The sequence below is a fragment of the Bubalus bubalis genome, chromosome 3, assembly GCF_019923935.1.
Source record: "Bubalus bubalis isolate 160015118507 breed Murrah chromosome 3, NDDB_SH_1, whole genome shotgun sequence".
Taxonomy (NCBI): domain Eukaryota; kingdom Metazoa; phylum Chordata; class Mammalia; order Artiodactyla; family Bovidae; genus Bubalus; species Bubalus bubalis.
Genome location: NC_059159.1, coordinates 132,348,994 through 132,369,004, shown reverse-complemented (window position 1 = coordinate 132,369,004; position 20,011 = coordinate 132,348,994). Strand labels below are relative to the sequence as shown.

Below are 20,011 nucleotides of genomic sequence, written 5' to 3'. Positions count from 1 at the left end.
ATGAGGTAATTACATGCTTTTCAAATTTGGCTTTCAGAAACTTGCTGATCATAAAGACGAAAGAATTACAGAGGTCAAGGTGCAACTACAAGATAGCATCAATAAACTAAGATTTTTGGCCTAGGTCAAATCAGCAAAAATAATCTCTTCAAAATAGGAAGCTGGATCAAGTGAAGCATGAGAGTAAGCATCCAAGAACTTCTGTGAATGAGTGCTTTCGGCAACCCTCGCTCACTGGAACACCATGAGGCTTAGAACCCCATGTTCCAAGCTGTGTGAAGGGACTTTTTCTACCACAATGAATAACGGGTTCAGAGTTTGGCCCCGTATTTCCATCAAGAACATTCTTTTTTCCTGGCTGTTGTTCCCAGTATGATTGTCATCTCAGGACCATTAATCATGATCCTCTTTGTGTGTAATTTACTATCAAATGCTTGAGGGAAAACATGAGGAGTCATATAATTGGCCCTGAGCCCCTGGCCCCTGCCTAAAGACTGTATGTGCATACATGTGTGCTCAGCTATGTCTGACTCTTTGTGACCCCATAGACTGCAGCCCTCCAGGCTCCTCTGTCCAAGGGATTTTCCAGGCAAGAAAACTGGAACGGGTTGCCATTTCCTTCTCCAGGGTATCTGCCTGACTCGTGGATCAAACCTCCATCTCTTGCGTCTCCTACATTGGCAGGTGGATTCTTTAGCAGCTAAGGCACCAGACTGACTATACACTTTCCTTATTTTTTGTTGTGTTCAGTCGCTCAGTTGTGTCTGACTCTTTGCAACTCTATGGACTGCAGCACACCAGGCTTTCCTGTCCTTGACTATCTCGTGGAGTTTGTTCAGATTCATGTCCATGAGTTGGTGATGCCATCCAACCATCTCTGTCGTCCCCTTCTCATCCCACCCTCAATCTTTCCTAGCATCAGGGTCTTTTCCAGTGAGTCAGCTCTTAGCAACTGGGTGGCCAAAGTTTTACAGCTTCAGCTTCAACATCAGTCCTTCCACTGAAGATAGGGTTGATTTCCTTTAGGATTGACTGGTTTGATCTCCTTGCAGTTCAAGGGACTCTCAAGAGTCTTCTCTAGCACCACAGTTTGAAAGCATCAATTCTTTGCTTAGCCTTCTTTATGGTCCAACTCTCACATCCGTACATGACTACTGGAAAAACCACAGCTTTAACTAGATGGCCCTTTGACAGCAAAATGATGTCTCTGGTTTTATTATGCTGTTTAGGTTTTTCCTAGCTATCTACATTAAACCATGGATAAGACCACTGGAGATGCTAGAAAATTAGGAAGAACCAAAAGAAGCTGCTACCACTTGAGTGTCAAGAGCTTCCAGACTGGTGATGTTCTTTTAGTCCTAGACCCAAGGCAGCTGAAGTTTGGACATTGCTTTGAGTTCCAGGTAATTTCAGTTGTCATGGACTCTCATTATTGAAAGTGGTTACTATAAAGCAACATCCATTAAAACCTTGTGAAGTCCAGCCCTACAGGAAAAAATGGCATATGCGTATCCATAATTACTTTTATTAAAATGTATACATTATTTTATTCCAAACTTTATACAGATTCAATCAGGCAAAGGGAGAGGATTTGTTGTCCTATTTCACTCACCTGATTGCATGAAGTTCAAAACTTGAATGTTGAGATATACATCTGTCACCTGTCAACCAATGCCAGAAGCATCCTTCAAGAGAATATTCTCAACATTCAGCAGAAGCCAGAATCTACTCACACACACACACACACACACACACACACACACACACACACACACACAAATGATGAAAACAAAGGCTCCCAAAACGTTTTGGCTAAGATCAAGTGTAGTAAGGGGGTTTCCCAGGTGACTCTGTGGTAAAGAATCTGCCTGCAATGCAGGAGACTCAGGTTCAATCCTTGGGTCAGGAAGATCCCCTGGAGAAGGAAATGGCAAACCACTCCAGTATTTTTGCCTGGGGAAATCCCATGGACAGAGGAGCCTGGTGGGCTACAGTCCATGGTGTCACAAAGAGTCGGACATGACTGAGTGAGCACGTCTCTTAAAGACAGCCACCAAGGGTCAGGATGACAATGACAAAGAACTGAGCGTTCACAATCCATCGCCCTGAGCTTCATGGGCGTTCTGCTTTGTAGTACGAGCTTTCAACAGTGAGTCCTTGACAACAGAAATTCACAAGAACTTTAAGGCAAGGCCCAAGCTTCAACTGCCTTGGGATGGAGACCCCAAAATCTCCACTATGATCTCGAATTTATAATTTTTCTTCTCACATAGGAGTTTCAGATGACTGCAGTCACGAGCTGGACTGTCCTTCCTAAGGTGGCAGTTGTGTCCTATATCCTCTAGTAGTTCTTCTCGGATGGCCCACACGCTATTATGGCTGCCACCAGTAAATAAAACCACGAGTAAAGAGCCTCTTAAAGAAGCCATGTCAACAGATAACCATGGAATTCTAAACCGTGGATGAGTCATCACATATCCACTCTTTCACAAAAGTGGGCTCACAAAATAATGTTACTTTTAGGAGGTAAGGCTCGAGAAATGACTGGGCTTCCCTGGTGCCTCAGAGAGTAATGAATCTGTCTGCAGTGCAGGAGACCTGGGTTTGATCTTTGGATCGGGATGATCCTGGAGAAGGGAATGGCAACTCACTCTGGTATTCTTGCCTGGAGAATTCCATGGACAGTGGGCTCTAAGGTTCATGTGGTCACAAAGACTTGGACATGACTGAGCGACTAACACTTTCACTAGAGAAATTACTAAGCTTGAAAGTATTCTCAAATTTTATTAATGTATTGGAAAGTCCAAGTTTTTAAACAATGTATCTGATCTGGGATCCCTGGCGAAAATTCCTTCCTTCCCACTAGAATACCTGGAGAGCTCAGGCACTCTATAAATCATTTAACTCCCTTTATAAAAGTTTATTGAATTTGTTACAAGATTGCTTCTGCTTAACCTTTTGGTTTTTTGGCCATGAGACATGTGGGATCTTAGCTCACCTACCAGGGACCAAACATGCACTCCCTACATTAGAAGGCAAACGAAGTCTTAACCATCAGGGAACCATCAGGGAAGTCCCCAGTCATTTAACTTCTTAATTGATATCCAGTGTGCTTCCAGATTTGACTTTCATGAACAAGCCTGGGATAGGCATTTTTGACTTGTCCAATTATTGCCTTAGATGGCTATTAAGGACCATTATTTGACTTGTCCAATTATTGCCTTAGATGGCTATTGGAATATTGTCATGAACATTAGGATGGCACTCAGAGGGAAAGCAGCTGAACCTGGTGGAGGTGGGATTTAGAAAGGACTCAGAAGAAGCCCCAGGGGTAGCACAGTTGGTAAAGAATTTGCCTGCAATGCAGGAGACGAAAGAGACGCAGGATCGATCCCTGGGTTGGGAAGATCCCCTAGAGAAGGGCATGACCATCCACTCCAGCATTATTGCCTGGAGAATCCCATGGACAGAGGAGCCTGGTGGGCTACAGTACACAGGGTCGCAAAGAGTCAGACACGACTGAAGTGACTTAGCACATGCCCAAAGGGAAGAAGGAAGAGAGAGAGCCAGAGAAGATAGGCATGAATGTAGCAGGCAGGAGGGTTGGGCATCGCAGGTACCATCAGCCTCTCAACCTCGTGGTCCCACAAAGATAGAAGAGCTGCCAGCAGAGCTGAGCAAAACCCAAGGATGCTCCCAGCCATTCCCTGGGCCTCTCACTGGACCATCTCTGGGCTGGCCAAGTCGGCCACCTGCTTCAGTTTTGATAAGTGGGCTGAAGGGTACTCTCCATCTAAGCCATAGAGCCTGGTCCTTAATGCACGAGACTGCAGGAGGCACAAATCCCATGAGTTAGGTTCCTTTTCTCCATGCACTTCCCTCTCACGTCCACATCCCTACCACAGAGCCCACGACACTTCAAAGATCAAGGCTTTATTTTCCATAGCTCCAGTGTCACAACTGTAGCAGCACATCAGAAACATCCCCACACAGAATCACACTTTTCTCCCCTTCTTCCAAGAGTTGCGATGACTTGAGAGGCAGAAACCATGATATTTACGATGGGCATTTAAGAAACGACACTGGCCCAGCACGGTAACATACACCATGCATCTCGCAGGTTAAGCAGCAGCAGTACATTTGTATTCAACAGGCACACTCATCCTTAATAAGGAAGATTCTGCAGCACGGTGGTGTATAAAGTGGACAAGGAGGGGAGGCTGAATAATTATTTCAGAATTCGACCTGGTCTTTCTTCCATTGCCTAACGTTAACACGAACAGAGAGTATGTTTAGGGGTATGTTTAGAGAGACGTAAACACTTCCCCTAGCAGCTTGATCTCCATGGGCATTTTGCATCCCTGAGTGGGACGGAAGCTTGTTGCAACAGACTTCCACTGGGGAGATGGGGGTGGGGGCTACCTCTGAGAGGCGACAGGTCAGCAGTCAAACCTCCCAGCCCAGGAGAAGACCCTGTTCATCGGGCACGTGTGGGAGCTGTCTGACGTGGGTCTCTGCTGTCCATAACCTGCAAACTATCCTGGGAGGCACAGCGTGCAAGGTCTCAAGATGCTGATGTCCCAGGACCATCCGAGTTCTTCCTGAGAATGAGAACACCCCAAGGAACCCGGGTCTGAGCCCGGTGACAATGCACAACATGGACCCTGCCCAAGGTGAAGGGCCAAAGGTCAAGGTCAGGACCAGGCTGGGTCAGAACGAAAACACACACTTGCTTCCTACTCATTTTAAAAGAAAACTGCGAAGCCACTAGGTCTTGGAGAGAGGCCTGGGAAGGCATAGCTGAAGGAAACAGGCTTGCATTTGCTCCCAGGGATAATCTGGCTCAGATGTGCCATTTCAGAAAACAAGGCGGCATGTCCCCAGGTGGCATGTACCACACGAGGTTCAAGATGGTTCAAGAGGCATCCTGACTGTGCACGAGGGCCCAGGTCCTTTCAGCAGCTGCTAGGGGAACCTGGGCAGCGAGAGGCTTTTTAAGGGAGACATTCGTGATGGGCAGGGGAAACATAAATGTCGTAGATACACTGCCTGTGTTTCTTAAAATCCCTAAAACTGCACAGGGAAACACAGATCAGGACTGAATCCAACACACACACAGACAAGAATACCTGAAGTGCCTGGGTTAAAATGTGGATGGAGAATGAAGTCCAAGGATCAAGGTAGGATTGATCCCATTTGCCTGCCCAACAAGTAGCCAAGCACTGGCATTTCAAGGGCTTCTAAGTGCTAGCCCCTGTGAGGCGTACATTCACGTCACCCAAAGGGAAGGAAATGGTTTTAGTAAGACCACCCACCCTAACTCCATTGGGGCCACCGTGCTCCACCATGAGCCATGCTTGCCGCCCAGTATGTGTGTGTGTGGCGGGGGATGAGCTCACAGCTAGAGGAAAAGCCCCAGGTCAGATCTTTGGTCCTGGAATTTCCAGCAAAAGACAAAGGGAAAAGGCACATGACGGTGACTGATTGAATAAGGATTAAAAAAAAAAGTAGCTAAAAGTATTATTTTTTTTCAACGTACCTTTTTCCCCTATGAAAAGAGAAATTCAAAATATAAACCTTATACTTATTATTTTACATTCAAGTGGAACTTTCATGGGGAGCTTAACACAATTTTAGGCCACATGGAGCAATGTACTACTTTGGTGCCCTGTGACTTAACCTAATGGAAAAACTCAGCCCCTCTATTTTTTTTTAAACAGCTTTATATTCTCAGCTGTAACACTTGCTTGTACACACACACAGGCACATACTCAAATTCAAAAACTTCTACATAGAAAAATAAAGGATAAACATTATCCATCTATTTTATACTGTATACTGGAACTTTTATATACATAACTTTTTGTTTCCTGTTTAATGTTTTCAGTCACTGCACACGTTCTTCCCTCCTGTGTAATCTACGGACGATTCTAGGGGAGGAGATGCTACACTGAAGGAAAAGCTACATCGCTCTTGGGGTGGGGAGGAAGAGAAATAGCAATTTCTCGCTCCCCTGCCGGTCTTGCCCTCATCTGCTATCACCTGGTATGTCCCAGCAGATGGCCATCGGGTAAGCTGCTGTCCTGTCCTCTCCTCCTTCTAAGAAGGGGTCAGGGAGTGCGGAAGGCCCCTCCTGCCAACCCCGTGCCCCAATAATCTTGGTGTGAGGGCAGGGGAGTGGGCGCAGGCAGGGAGAAAGCCTTTGCACAATCAAAGTTGCCGGCGTCGCTTCCCACAGCCCGTTCCTTTAGTAGGGAGTTCGATTCTCCAGCTTGTGTTTGGTGAGGAAGTACTTGAAGAACTCATAGACAGACCAAGAGATGGCGGTGGATGGCATCTGGTAGATGACCCGGGCCTGCACACCTTTGAAGTACCCGGGCAGGCCGTTGAGCTGATACACCGTCCGGAAGGCATTGGCCATGCCCGACAGCCGGCCGCTGATGTTGGCCAGGTTGAGGGCCATGTTCTCCTGAGTGTTGAGGAGGGTCTTACAGACGTCCAGGGGGGTGGTGGCGGCGGCAGCCAGGGCCCCGGCCAGCCCACCTGAGATGATGTGGGACTGCGGATTGTAGCCCCGGTAGGGGTTGATCTGCTCCTGCAGGAACTCGTAGGTGATGAAGTGGATGGACTGGAAGGGAATGTTCATGGTCAGCTGCGTGGTGTAACTCCGATAGAAGGCCCCCAAGCCCTCCGTCCCCCACACTGTCCGGATGCAGCTGAGGGCCGACCGGTGCGGCGAGTTGTACATCTGCATGCGTTGCTTCACGACTGTGGTCGGGCCGCGGGGGGTTGGGTTTGGCCCCACCCCAGGTCGGAGTGAGATGGGAAGCCAAGCCATAAAGAGAAACAAGCAAGTTTAGACATGGGCATGGACAGCTAGCACACACACCCAGCCCCAGCCCAAGAAACCGCCAGGGGGCCAGCTCCGGGCCATCCCAGTTTCAACACATGCCTCCGGGACCCAGTGCCAGGAGCCAGGATGTGGCTCTTTCTTGATGTTTCTCCTGCCTGACTCGGTTCAGGTGGCCCCCACACCAGGCAGCCACTTCAGATTCCCCGAGCTGATCCCCCAGGTCCTGGCTGCCTTGGGCATCTCACACGCCGGGGATTTCAATCCTGCTTCCTGGCTCCTTTGCCCTCCTCTGTCCCACTATGTCTACTGGACACATGGCCTGTCTTTTATTCTCAGTGGTCTCCACCCCGCTGACAGCGTTTTTAGCTTCTGGGTCTCAGTGCTCTAGAAAGAGACACTCGAATGATGTTAGCTCAAGTTCGATGACAAACTCCAATGAGGACTCAGGCTTTGTTAATACAAAAGTAACTGGTGGTTCAAAGGACAAATACTGTGGTCCCTTAGGCTTAGAATTTTAATTGTCTCCAAGCACTGCAAGATAAACACATACAGTGTGCTTTAATTCTAAAGGAATAAAGATATAATGTCAAGGAGAAAAGGAGAGTTGAACTTCATTTTTTTTTTTTTAATCCCCTGAAAAAAAAATTGAAATAAAACTCTTGCCCAGTTGACATGGGCTAACTAACTGGTCATTGACTCTGAATCACCTTAAACCCACAGAAGCAGCAGCCTGCCTCCCCATCTGACCCCTTATGTCCTGGAAGGTCAGAACACATTTCCTGTCTGATGGGGCATGGGAGGCAGCTGAGAGCAGATAAACTGTAACCTTAAAAGACAAAACCAAACTTACAATACTTAAGATGTTGCACTTTTTAACCTCTGATTCTCCCTTCTGGCAAGGGACTGTTTTCAGGTGAGAAAGGAAGCAGGAGAGAGGCCAACATCTTACAGAGAGACTAACCCAGCTGAAACTATGCTCGGCACCAGGTCCAAAAACCCCTTCCTACTCAGACCCGAGCTCGCTAAGGATATGAGGCTATAGAAAAAGCCAACAGAACCCATCTGCACAGCTAAGAATTGTTTTATAATGCTCGCAAAATTCGAAGGGGAAAAAAAAAGGTAAAGTGAGAGGAGACAGATACAATAAAGTGGCCAAATGTTAATTTATGAAGTAGAATGATGCATGCATGGCGGGGGGAGGGGCTCACCATACTCTTCTCCCTACATCTGCCTGTTGGAAATTTTCCGTAATAATTTCAAATGTCTTTTAACAAAGCAAATTGAACATAACCCCTAATGGATGAGCTCTGACAAGTTTCTTCTAAATCTGTCTACGCTTGGTAACAGTGAACAAGGGCCAGGAGGGTGTGTGTTTGTGTGTGTGCACGTGTGAGCACACACAGGTTTCAGAGTAGTACAACAGCATATAAAAGAACCACCAGGAGAACCTGTTAAGCAAGTCTACTGACTTAGTAGGTCTGGAGTGGGATCTGTGATCAGCATTTTAACATGCTCCCAGGAGGCACAGATGCTACTGGTCCACGGATCCCACCCTGAGAAGCTCTGTTTAAGCGAACAGGAATCCCAGAGCTTAAATGCTCACATCCCTTCTCAAGGCCTTTGAGAACATGGTCAAGAATTCTCCTGCGTCTTCTGACTGGGGCCAGGAGTCCCCTTGCCCAACCTGCTGCCCCACCCCCCACTTCTGCTCCTGCCCCTCTGCACAGGCCCTGCTGCCTCTCCCTGGGACCATGAAACATTACCTTCTGCTGGATTCATGACTGCGTCGTGAAGCAGGGTGGCCATGCTCCCAGCTATCCCTGTAAAACAAACTCCAGAAAATTACCCTCTGGGACCGGGGCTTCTCAGGAAGTTCCTGGAACGTAAACTCAGACAGAACCCTGGACCTGGCTTTCCAAGAAGCAAAACTCATTACCCGTCCACCCAGGTGAGCACCAACTCCTGAAATCCTAAAGCAATCATGGAAAATCCTAGATAAAAATGGAGAAGGTAACACAGACACCGTTACACACATTTCAATTCGGCAGAAACCTCATTTTCCCTAGGAAAAGGCTAGCCTGCCAACATGGGATGTTACCGAAAACCACACTTTGGTGGCTTTTTCCACCACTGAAATTTTAATTCTTTCTCATCCCTGGCCTTTGTCAATAGATTAACTCACTGTGCCCTTAAACTGGGGCAATCGAAGGAGATATCATGTATACAAGCAGAGGGGCTTTGCAGGTGGCTCAGTGGTAAAGAATCCACCTGCAATGCAGGAGACGCCAGTTCAATCCCTGGGTTGGGAATATCCCCTAGAGGAGGAAATAGCAACCCACTCCAGTATTCTTGCCTGGAGAATCCCATGGAAAGAGGAGACTGGTGAGCTACAGTCCATGGGGCCCCAGAGTGGGACATGATTTACCAATTAAACAACAATGACATACACACAGGAGGGGGAAAAAAAGAGACAGCTTTAAGAAAATTACTTGGTGAAATCCAGGTTTGTTTGTTTGTTTGTTTTTTAAAGCAAATGGCCAAGGGGAAAAGGCTCAGAAGACCTGCCGAAGGCAGATTACCCGGGTTAGTTTGCAAAGCGATGACATGTCTCAGGGACGGCCATGTCTCATGTCTCAGGGACAACCAAGCCCAGGTCTCCTCTGGCCTGGCTTCAAAAGCCAGATTCCGGCCTGGAATTTTGCTTTTGATTCTGGGTTTCCTCTCTCTGTAGGTCACACTGCCCAATAATCAAGAAAACCGCTGGAAAGTGGGAGAAATGAAGGACACAAGCTAAAGCTTCAGAAATGCTTATGTAACCCCCTCCCTCCTCCACACACACGTAAAGATCAGAATGCAACCAGAGCACACCACAGTGAAGCGGTAACTGCGCTAGGCAGACCTTGACATAAACATAAACTCGCCTCCAAGGGGTCCAGGCGCCAAGGAGCTAAAGAGGCAGTTTTAGCAAAAGTGGGGCCCTGAGACCATGAACTTGGAGATATCAAGACTGGAGATCTTGGCGACCGTTTGGACAAATGGAAGTAGGAGCCAATTTTTAAAAAGCAAAATAACTGTCTGCCAACCAGCCAGATGGAGTCATTTTTACCAACATTTGCTGATGGGAAGGATGCTTTGGAGAAGGTGCTAAAAAAAGTTGCTCTGCCAGTTACATCTACCTCTTTGCTGCTGAAAAATAAATTTGTTAAAGACTCCTGGTGCCACCAGCCAGAGTTGCACTCCAGACCTAAACAGAAACCAACCAGAACCAAACCCACAGGAGCCGAACCCAGTAAGCCAAGCCTACGTAACAGTTGCCTGTGGCCAACTCACTCCCCCTTCCGCCCCACCGCCCGCCTGGCTCCCTCAGAACAAAAGAAAACTATTTCAGCCCTTGCTTGCAGAGAGATGCAACAAACGGAAGAGACTGGGGGTGAAACTCCCAGATCCCTCGAAGTTTAGGAGGGAAAGGTCCTTTGCGCAGGAGCAAATCCTTCATCAGCCATAAAACTTCTTGACCTTGTAAAGCTTAGTTAGATCTTGATGCTGTAGAGACCTGTTGGGTCAGTTTTTAAATAGTCTCAAAGAAGCTGTCCACATAACTTTTTTTTTTGGAATCCAGCATTCAAAAGTTTTGTTCCTATTCAGGGTGTTTTTTTTTTCCCCTAGATCTGATCATTAATTGCTTTTGAATGTTAAAAAAAAAAAAAAGCAAAAAGGCAAAACCCACTCAACAATGAAACACCTCTGTCACTGATTCTCCCCAGGCTTCAGAAAGCGAAGGAGGGGAAAGAAAAAAAAAAGCGCGCGTGCGTGTGTGTGTGTCTGTGTGGGTGTGTGCGCGTATGTCTGGGTGTGTGTGCACACACATAAGTCCTTGGTTCGTAAGCAAGCGTGGCGGAGATGAGGCGTCAGGCAGCTGGGTCACAGGGAGGAGAACCCTGGGGAAGGGTCTGTTGAAGGAGAGACCTTTCTAACTCCAGACAAACGCTTGCAAATACCGTTGGCTAGGTGGCTGTTCCCCTGGTGGTGGAAAACGGCATTTAAAGTCCTTTTCATGTTTTCGTAGCAGGCAAAGTACATGGCGTGGGCTGGCCCCGCGCCCATCATCATCACGTTGAGGCCTCGCAAGGGTCTCCAGAAGCCTTCAGTCCGTATGATTTTCTTGAGGGCTCCGTAGACACTTGTGTAATGGGCTTTGGGATCTGGATTCAGACTCTGCATTCGTGTCTGGGGGAGGGCGACAAAAGGAGAGAGAGGGATTAATGAAGCTGGTCAACAGGGAAAGGAAGATCTAGGGAGAGAGGGAGAGAAAAACAGGTCGATTTTTTATAGTTTCACAGGGTTTCTGAGTGAAGATAACTTTTATTCTTCTCCTTCCTGGAGTAATCCTCTACCCCTGCACACACATACACATGCACTCACACACACCCACATACACAAACTCACATGGATTTCATTATACCCAACAAAGCGAGTAAACGATGAGGGGCAGGATTTGGAGTAGAAAGACGTGCCCAGACACTGGCAAGCTGTGTGAGTGCGTGCATGCCAAGCTACTTCAGTTGTGTCCAACTCTTTGTGACCTCATGGATTATAGCCCACCAGGCTCCTCTGTCCACAGGATTCTCCAGGCAAGAATACTAGAGTGGGTTGCCACGCCCTCCTCCAGGCAAGCTGTGTGACTTCTGATGAATCCCTTAACCTCTCTGGGCCTTGGGAGCCTCAACGAAAAAAACAAGGTTGCTGCAAGCATCAAATGAAACAATGGGTCTGAAAACTCTTAAGAAATTCAGCGCTGTTAGTCGCTTGGTCATGTCCAACTCTTTGCAACTCCATGGACTGTAGCCCACCAGGCTCCTCTGTCCATGGGATTTCCCAGATAAGAATACTGGAGTGGGTAGCCATTTCCTTCTCCAGGGGAGCTTCCTGGAGAGACTCAGGGATTGAACCCTGGTCCCCTGCATTGTGGGCAGATGCTTTACCATCTGAGCCACCAGGGAAGGTGGCGATAAACTCAGAGACCTAGTCAAATAGAAGTATTATTATTATCCAAGGGTTCCCACTTGGTTCTCAAGACTTCTGTGTCCTCACTTATCTAAGTCCTCTGTGCTGTTAAAGTTCCTGTTCAGCCTCAACCATAAATCTCCTTGGAATCCTCCATCCCTCGCCCCCTCATCTCCTCTAAATACTTTTTACATTTCATCATTACAAGTTAGCACTGAAATATATGGTCATGTTCTTAACACATTAAAGACCGGGGGATTTTTGCAAAAACTAATGCCTGTGGAGTTAATACATGTTTTAACATCAACGCCTCCCTGAGTCCCCTGCTGGCCTGTCCCACTGATTTTGTACTTGCCAGTCTCCACAATCATGTGAACCAACTCTCTCTCACATCACACTGGTCAATAATGTGTTAATTTTTTCCTGGAGGCAGAGACCAGCCTTCCCCATTTCTGTCATCCCCATCATACCCCCCAGGCACTTGAGTAGGTGTGATGGTTAATCTTATATGTCAACAACCTGGCAAGGTCATAGTACTCAGGCTGGCTCCAACTACAGTCAAACGTGCTGCTGTGAAGCAACATTTTATAGATGAGATTAACATCACTTTATAGATGAGATTAACATTTGAAGTCAGTAGACTCTGAATACGGAGAAGGCAGTGGTGACCCACTCCAGTGTTCCTGCCTGGAGAAGAATCCCAGGGACAGCGAAGCCTGGTGGGCTGCCGTCTATGGGGTCGCACAGAGTCAGAAACGACTGACGTGACTTAGCAGTAGCAGACTCTGAATAAAGCAGATTACCTGCCACTGCATGGGTGGGCCTCGCTCAATCAGGTGAAGGCCTGAAGAGGGTAAAAAGACCAAACCCTGATGTCCCCCAGGAAGAAAGAATTTTGCTTCTAATCTTTGGTTATAACATCAACACATCCCTGAGTCCCCAGCTGGCCTGTCCCACTGATTTTGTACTTGCCAGTCTCCACAATCATGTGAACCAACTCTCTCTCACACACACATGCATGCACACACACACACACACACACACACCCCCCATTGGCTCTGTTTCTCTGAAGAGCCCTGACCAGTACAGCAGGTAAGAAATATTTATGGACAAAGATCACCGGCTCAGTCCTGCAAAAGCAGCATTCTCTCCCCTACTCCTCTCCCCCAAACACATGCACAGTCTAGACTAGAGCATCTCCAAACTTTGGTAGGAATACCCTTCAACCTCCAGACAAAATCATACAGAAACTAATCTATAAAAGAGAAGAGCCTCTGACTGTAAATTAGACAAAATGCTCTGAGCCCTCCTCTCACTCCCCAAGCCAAAATCCACACCCCTGCCCCAGGAACCCTGGGGCTCAGAGGAACAATGTGAAAACCAAACTGGTGGTCATTTTCAGACAGGATTTTGCCAGCTAGTAAAACCACAAAGAAAATGGGCACACCATAGGCAAATTTTCATTTTGCCAAGAAAGGATATGAACATAATAGCAATATAAGCAACAAGCACCACTGCCCTGTTTTATAATCATTTCCTAAAAGAGAGAACTCTTTTTATTCTGGCTATGCTGCATGGCCTGAGGGATCTTAATTCCCCGACCAGGGATTGAACCCTTGCCCCCTCCAGTGTAAGTGCAAAGTTGTAACCACTGGACTGCTAGGAAAGTCCCAAGACAATTTTAATGCTTCAAAAAAAAAAAAAAAAAGTCAAGACTACTTCTGATTACCAAATTGGTCTTTAAGTTGAATTTAGTTTTAATAAATACTAGTTCTCTCTCCTTTTTTTCTACCACAGACTAGTGAAAATGCCTCTGAACTAATCAGAAGAAGCCACCAGACACTTGGGCCCCACGTTCCCAGGGTAGACTGGACGGGGTCAGCGTCTCTGTATCTTTTTAACTGAGTTTTTACTCCAACGCATTTCAAAAGGCTTCCCAGGTGGTGCAGTTGGTAAAGAATCTGCCTGCCAATGCAGGAGACCCAAGTTCAATCCCTGAGTTGGAAAGATCCCCTGGAGACGGAAATAGCAACCCACTCCAGTATTCTTGCCTGAGAAATCTCATGGACAGAGGAGCCTGATGGGCTACAGTCCATGGGGTCGCAAAGAGTCAGACACGACTGAGCTTACACACACACGCATGCAATAATGGTGGACACAGTATAAACAAAGAAGTGGGAGTGTGTGCCAACCAGGGCGGTAGATGACTCAAAACCCAGGCTTTGCTCTAAAGTGCACTGCAGGCGGGAGCCAATAATGTACATGAAATGCAAAGTGCCATCCTTGGAAGAGGAAGATATGGTGTTTCAGGGACGGCAGAGATTCTCTAGCATTCAATTCTAAAGGAAATTTGAAATTTCTCGAGTTTTACAGCAAATGAAGCTTCCTACTTCCCATGGCCTTTTCTGATCACTGCTCTGATAAAAACCAGGAGCCTGAGGCAGGAGGTGGTACAACCAGGTGGCCCAGAAGGCAAGCCCTGCTATCAGACAGAACTGATCTTATCACTTATGGTGTGACCCTGGACAACCTCTCTAAGCCTCAGCTTCCTCTTTCTAGAGAATGGCTGAGAAAATTAAATGCCTATTCCTATCCTTCTGGTTAAAGACAATAAGGGATTCGTTCAAGAGGCTAAGTAATATGGTTCTTGTGCATAGACTTCCAGAACATTCCACTGAGTTCCAGAAAGTTCCATGGAGGCGGGGTTGTCTCTGAGTCACAGCACACTCTAACGCCTATTATAGTGTCTAATCATGGGGTGCGTGCGTGCTAAGTCATTTCAGTTTTTTATATATATATATATATATATATATATATAGTTGTTGTCACTATATAAATTAATATATAGTTTAGTCACTAAGTTGTGTCCGACTCTCTGTGACCCCATGGACTGTAGCCTACCAGGCTGCTCTGTCCGTGGGATTCTCCAGGCAAGAATATTGGAGTGGGTTGCTGTTTCCTTCTCCAGGGGATCGTCCCAAACTAGGGATCAAACCCCTATCACCTGCATTAGCAGGTTGGTTCTTTACCACTAGCACCACCTGTGGAAGTAGGGGGGCAATAAATATTTGTTAAATGTACAGATAAGCAAACAAACACACCAGCAACTTCAGATACCAAGGAGGGTAAAGCAGTTCTATGTCTCTTACCGCCCCTAAATACAAGCACACTTTCCCGGAATTACCTGTCCCTCCCATCACCGTTTATATCTAGAGCTTTCCTCATTAATGAAAAATCCTCTTTGGCTGCATTTCTCAAGCCCAGAATGTGAGCCTCTGAACCACAAGGGAGCAGAAGCAGGCTGTCCCTGGGGACTTAGCTGGAGCCTGTCAATAAGAAGTGGCTCCTGCCATGCCCACTCCCAGAGGAGAGACCCGCCTTGGTGAAGGTCTGCAGCAGCGGCGCAAGCCTCCTCCCTCACGATTTCTAGCCTGGGTGGCAAGACCAGCGTACGGAGGATGGCCTTTCTCAGTCCCAGCAGACCCTGGCAAGCAAGGGTGTGGCCATGTGAGAAAACACACAGCACCGCAGTGAGGAGCCGAGAGAAGGGATCCTGGTCCAAGGCCAGTGGCCTTGGCTGTGGCATCTGTCTCTCTGGTCCCCAGAGTCTTCAACTGAGAAATGAAGGGAAGGATCAGAACAGGGGCTAATTATCAAAATCACCTGGGAAATGTCTAGAAATATCTGGGCATCACCCCAACATGAATTGACCCAAAACTTTTTTAATTGAAGTGTAGTTGATTTACAATGTGAGGTTAGTTTCAGGTGTCCAACAAGGTGACTCAGGTTTCATACACACACACACACACACACACACACACGCGTGTGTGTGTCTGTGTGTTTAGTCACTTAGTCGTGTCTGACTCTTTGGAACCCCGTGGATTACAGTCCACCGGGCTCTGTCCCTGTGATTTCCCAGGCAAGAATACGGGAATAGGTTGCCATTTCCTTTTCCAGGGAATCTTTCTGACCATGGATCGAAACAGCATCTCCTGCATTGGCAGGTGGGTTCAACCATCCTTCTATAAAAGGCCAGCTGGGTGTCTGCACACTCATTGGACTTCTCTGTCCTCGGGTGTTGGACTACTCAAGGAGAGGGCACATTCAATAAGCCATACCCAGAACAGAAGCAAGTGGCCCATGAGCACTGAGGACCCAGGGAAGCCCTCAGCCCATGTCAACTCCCCACAGCCAGGCTTGAATCCAGGGCCTCCTAAGTCCTGAGGCACCTTCACTTCTCCAATCTGCCTGCAGGGGGCACCCACTCAGTGTCAGGCACCAGGAGACAGCGAGGAAATAAATGGGCAAAGTACCAGATAAGGGAAGAATAACCATTTACATAAGATCAGGAAAGCAGTCTCAGAAGACAGACTGAGAGAAGCTCAAGGTGGGCAGAGGAAAGTGAGGCGGCAAGGACTGAAGCCAGAGAGGAGATAATCAGTGTAGCCTTTTTTTTTTTTTTCTTTTTCTGTGACTCTGCCTATAAAATGTACCAATGAGGGCACAGCATTTTCTATCTACCTGTCGGCCAGAGAAGGAGAAAAAGTTACGTGTGAGAGGGAACCACCCAAGTGTCCATCAATGGATGAATGGATAAACAGAATGTGATAAACAGAATGGATAAACAGAATTCCACCCACACAGTAGAATTTTATTTATCTTAAAAAAGGAGGAAATTGTGACACGTGTTACTGTGCTCAATCTGTCCTGTCCGTCCGACTCTGCAACCCCACGGACTATAGCCCACCAGGCTCCTCTGTCCTTGGGATTCTCCAGCCAAGAATGTTAGAGTGGGTTGCCATGCCCTCCTCCAGGGCATCTTCCCAATCCAGGGATCAAACCTATGTCTCTAGTGTCTCCTGCACTGGCAGACAGAGTTTTCACCACTGGCATCACCTGGAAAACCTGACACATGCTACAACATGGGTGAACTCTGAGGACATGATGCTAAGCGAAATAAGCCAGTCACCAAAAGACAAATAGTGTATGATTCCACTTATATGAGGTCCTCAGTTCAGTTCAGTTCAGTCGCTCAGTCGTGTCTGACTCTTTGGAACCCCATGAATCGCAGCACGCCAGGCCTCCCTGTCCATCACCAACTCCCGGAGTTCACCCAAACCCATGTCCATCGAGTCGGTGATGCCATCCAGCCATCTCATCCCATGTCATCCCCCTCTCTTCCTGCCCCCAATCCCTCCCAGCATCAGGGTCTTTTCCAATGAGTCAACTCTTCGCATGAGGTGGCCAAATCATTGGAGTTTTGGCCTCAGCATCAGTCCTTCCAATGAACACCCAAGGACTGATCTCCTATAGGATGGACTGGTTGGATCTCCTTGCAGTCCAAGGGACTCTCAAGAGTCTTCTCCAACACCACAGTTCAAAAGCATCGATTCTTCGGCACTCAGCTTTCTTCACAGTCCAACTCTCACATCCATATATGACCACTGGAAAAACCATAGCATTGACTAGACAGACCTTTGTTGGCAAAGTAACGTCTCTGCTTTTTAATATGCTGTCTAGGTTGGTCATAACTTTCCTTCCAAGGAGTAAGCGTCTTTTAATTTCACAGCTGCAGTCACCATCTGCAGTGATTTTGGAGCCCCCAAAAATAAAGTCTGACACTGTTTCCCCATCTATCTGCCATGAAGTGATGGGACCAGATGCCATGATCTTCATTTTCTGAATGTTGAGCTTTAAGCCAACTTTTTCACTCTCCTCTTTCACTTTCATCAAGAGGCTTTTTAGTTCCTCTTCACTTTCTGCCGTAAGGGTAGTGTCATCTGCATATCTGAGGTTATTGAGGTCCTAGAGACCTCTAATTCATACAGACAGACAGCAGAATGATGATCTGTCAGGAGTTGAGGTGGGGGAGCGGATGTGGGGAGTTATTGTGTAAAGGGTAGGATTTGGGGTTTTGCAAGATATAGAGTTCTGTGGATGAATAGTGGTGATGGGAGCACAACAATATAAATGCACTTAACGCCACTGTATAGGACACTTAAAAATGGGTAAGATGGTACAGTTGACGTTATGCATATTTTACCACAATCTTTTAAAAAGGCAGGGTGTAAGGGTGACTAGAAGGAAAAATAACATGAATGAATGAAGAGGCAGAGAGAGAAGGCAGAAATTAGAATTAAAAAATAAAACAACAGAAACAGAATTTCACCAACTGCCATTCCCATCCTGGGGTTTCAATTTCTGCCTAGTTGTCCAGCTCTCCTATTTCCATATCATAAACACCCATTCATTGCCTTTTAATTCTCCTCTCTTGGAAATTCATAATGTACATTAGTGCGTCCAGGACTCTGGAAAGTTCTGCAGGAAAGTCGACTGTGGAGCTTTGTTTCAAGGCACTTCAACATCTGTCTTTGGCCATGGAAGCCTCTTCTCTCTGAATGATGGGCTGCACCTTACAGAATACGCTTGAGAAAACACAGCTGTGGCCAAGGGCACACACCCTGGAAGCAGGAAGTGCAGAGATCACTCATGGGGTTAGCAGGATCCCCTGGGGAGCCCCTGCAGAAAATAGGCAGCAGGGAACAGCTTGGAAGACCAGACCTGAGAAGGGGGATGCGGGACAAATGAGCAGGAAGAGCCCTGTGCTGCTTGGGAGGGAGCTTTACTCCATGTCAATCTGCATACTGCTTTTGCTCTCAAAAGGGCAGATTCAAAAGAATCCACCTGCAGTGCAGGAGATGCAGGAGACACAGGTTCAATCCCTGGGTTGGGAAGACCCCTTGGAGAAGGGCATAGCAATCCCTTCCAGTATTCTTGCCTGGAGAATCCCAAGGACAGAGGAGCCTGGTGGGCTACAGCCCACAGGGTCCCAAAGAGTCGGATGTGACTCAGCATGCACCCAAGATTAGCAGACTGGTTTTGCCATTCAGTGCATCTGATCTAAGCAAGCATCCCTCCCCGCCTGGCCCCACCCACTGCCCCCATCCCCCACAGTCCCAAGGACTAGAACATCAATTCTACAGGAAGACTCACATCAATGATATAAATACTGTATTTATTGAATGGGCTCCATCATGGCCAGCAGGACTGCAATGGAGGGGACAAGCCCCTTCCTCAAATTCTCCCCCAAGAAGACAGAACAGGAAAAACCCTCCTTGCAGGCCTGCTGGCTTATAGAGAGGGCAGGGAGGGAGTGGAAAATGTGTCTTCTGTCCCAGGTGAGCTCCAAGGATCGTATGACATGGGCTTCAAGTGCTGGGTGGAAAGCAGAGCTGGCTTAGCACCTACCTTTTCTGCTGGGAGACTGTGGCCTAGAATGGGAGAGGGACTTGCCCAAGAGTCACAGGTCTGTGTCCCCCAGAGAAGAAGAGGACACGTTGGACCCGGGAGGGAGCCCTCGGACCTCCCAGCATATCCCACAAAAGACAGCCCAGCCTGGCCCCAGCTCCCACAGCATCTCTGAGCCATTGTTGTCCACCTGACCTGGACACAGCTGGGGATTCCCAACATTTCTTTCTGAATCCCTGAAAAATAAAAACCAAGTAATAAGAAAACTTCCCCTAACATGCGGCACTTCCGGGACCAGAAAAAGATAATGGGAAATCTATCCATCCATCCGTTCAAATGCAGTTGCCACGCTCCTCCTCGGAGGCAGGCGTGATAGGGAGGCAGGCAGGGAGGGGTGTGCACAGGGCTCCAAGTTCATGGTGTGAACGAACAAACATGATGAGTGGGCACTGCTCCCATAAAGGAACGAAGGCTGCACTCCAGAAGGTCACTCAGGAATCTCTGCTCCAGATGCCTTCCGGGAAAAAGGATAAAAGGTTTAAGCACCCAGGAAGTGCTAGGAAAATGCCAAACAATATTAGCATCTGCCGCCCAGTGGCTGTTTCAGCATTAGAAATCAAGTTGGTGAGTTTAATTCCCTCCCATCTGCCAAATGTTTCCAAGTAGTGCTGACATCATCAACAAACCACAAAGCTGGACTTCAGGACCCGCCCCCAACCCTCTCCCTGTTTTCTAAGCCCTTCAGCCACCCACCCATGGGTGCAAGGCCTCCCCCTGCAGCCCATTTCTACCCACGGTCCATCCACGGCACCATGTGTAGGATCTATCTGCTGTGGACGCCCCAGCCCCCTTGCACAACTGCCTGGGCCACAGACTGCAGCCAACAGCCAGTTCCCACGCAGGCCA

At 47.6% G+C, this 20,011-nt stretch overlaps 1 protein-coding gene across 9 annotated transcripts in view; it reads right to left on the bottom strand.

Moving 5' to 3' along the window:
* Positions 1–3,917: 3,917 nt before the first annotated feature.
* SLC25A37 (solute carrier family 25 member 37) overlaps positions 3,918–20,011 on the bottom strand; it is a 47,279-nt gene continuing 31,185 nt past the window's right edge. For 4 of the 9 annotated variants that reach the window (XM_006069545.4, XM_025281872.3, XM_025281873.3 and 1 more), the window contains exons 2-4: positions 10,852–11,080; positions 8,617–8,673; positions 3,918–6,768 (exon numbers count right to left, since the gene is read on the bottom strand). In XM_006069545.4, the coding sequence (XP_006069607.1) occupies positions 6,248–6,768; positions 8,617–8,673; positions 10,852–11,080 (807 nt within the window). In that variant the 3' untranslated portion in view covers positions 3,918–6,247. Of the gene's footprint in view, positions 6,769–8,616; positions 8,674–8,789; positions 10,780–10,851; positions 11,081–20,011 lie in introns of those variants that run through there. The other 5 variants (XM_025281875.3, XM_025281876.3, XM_044940169.2 and 2 more) reach the window with 5 other exon arrangements.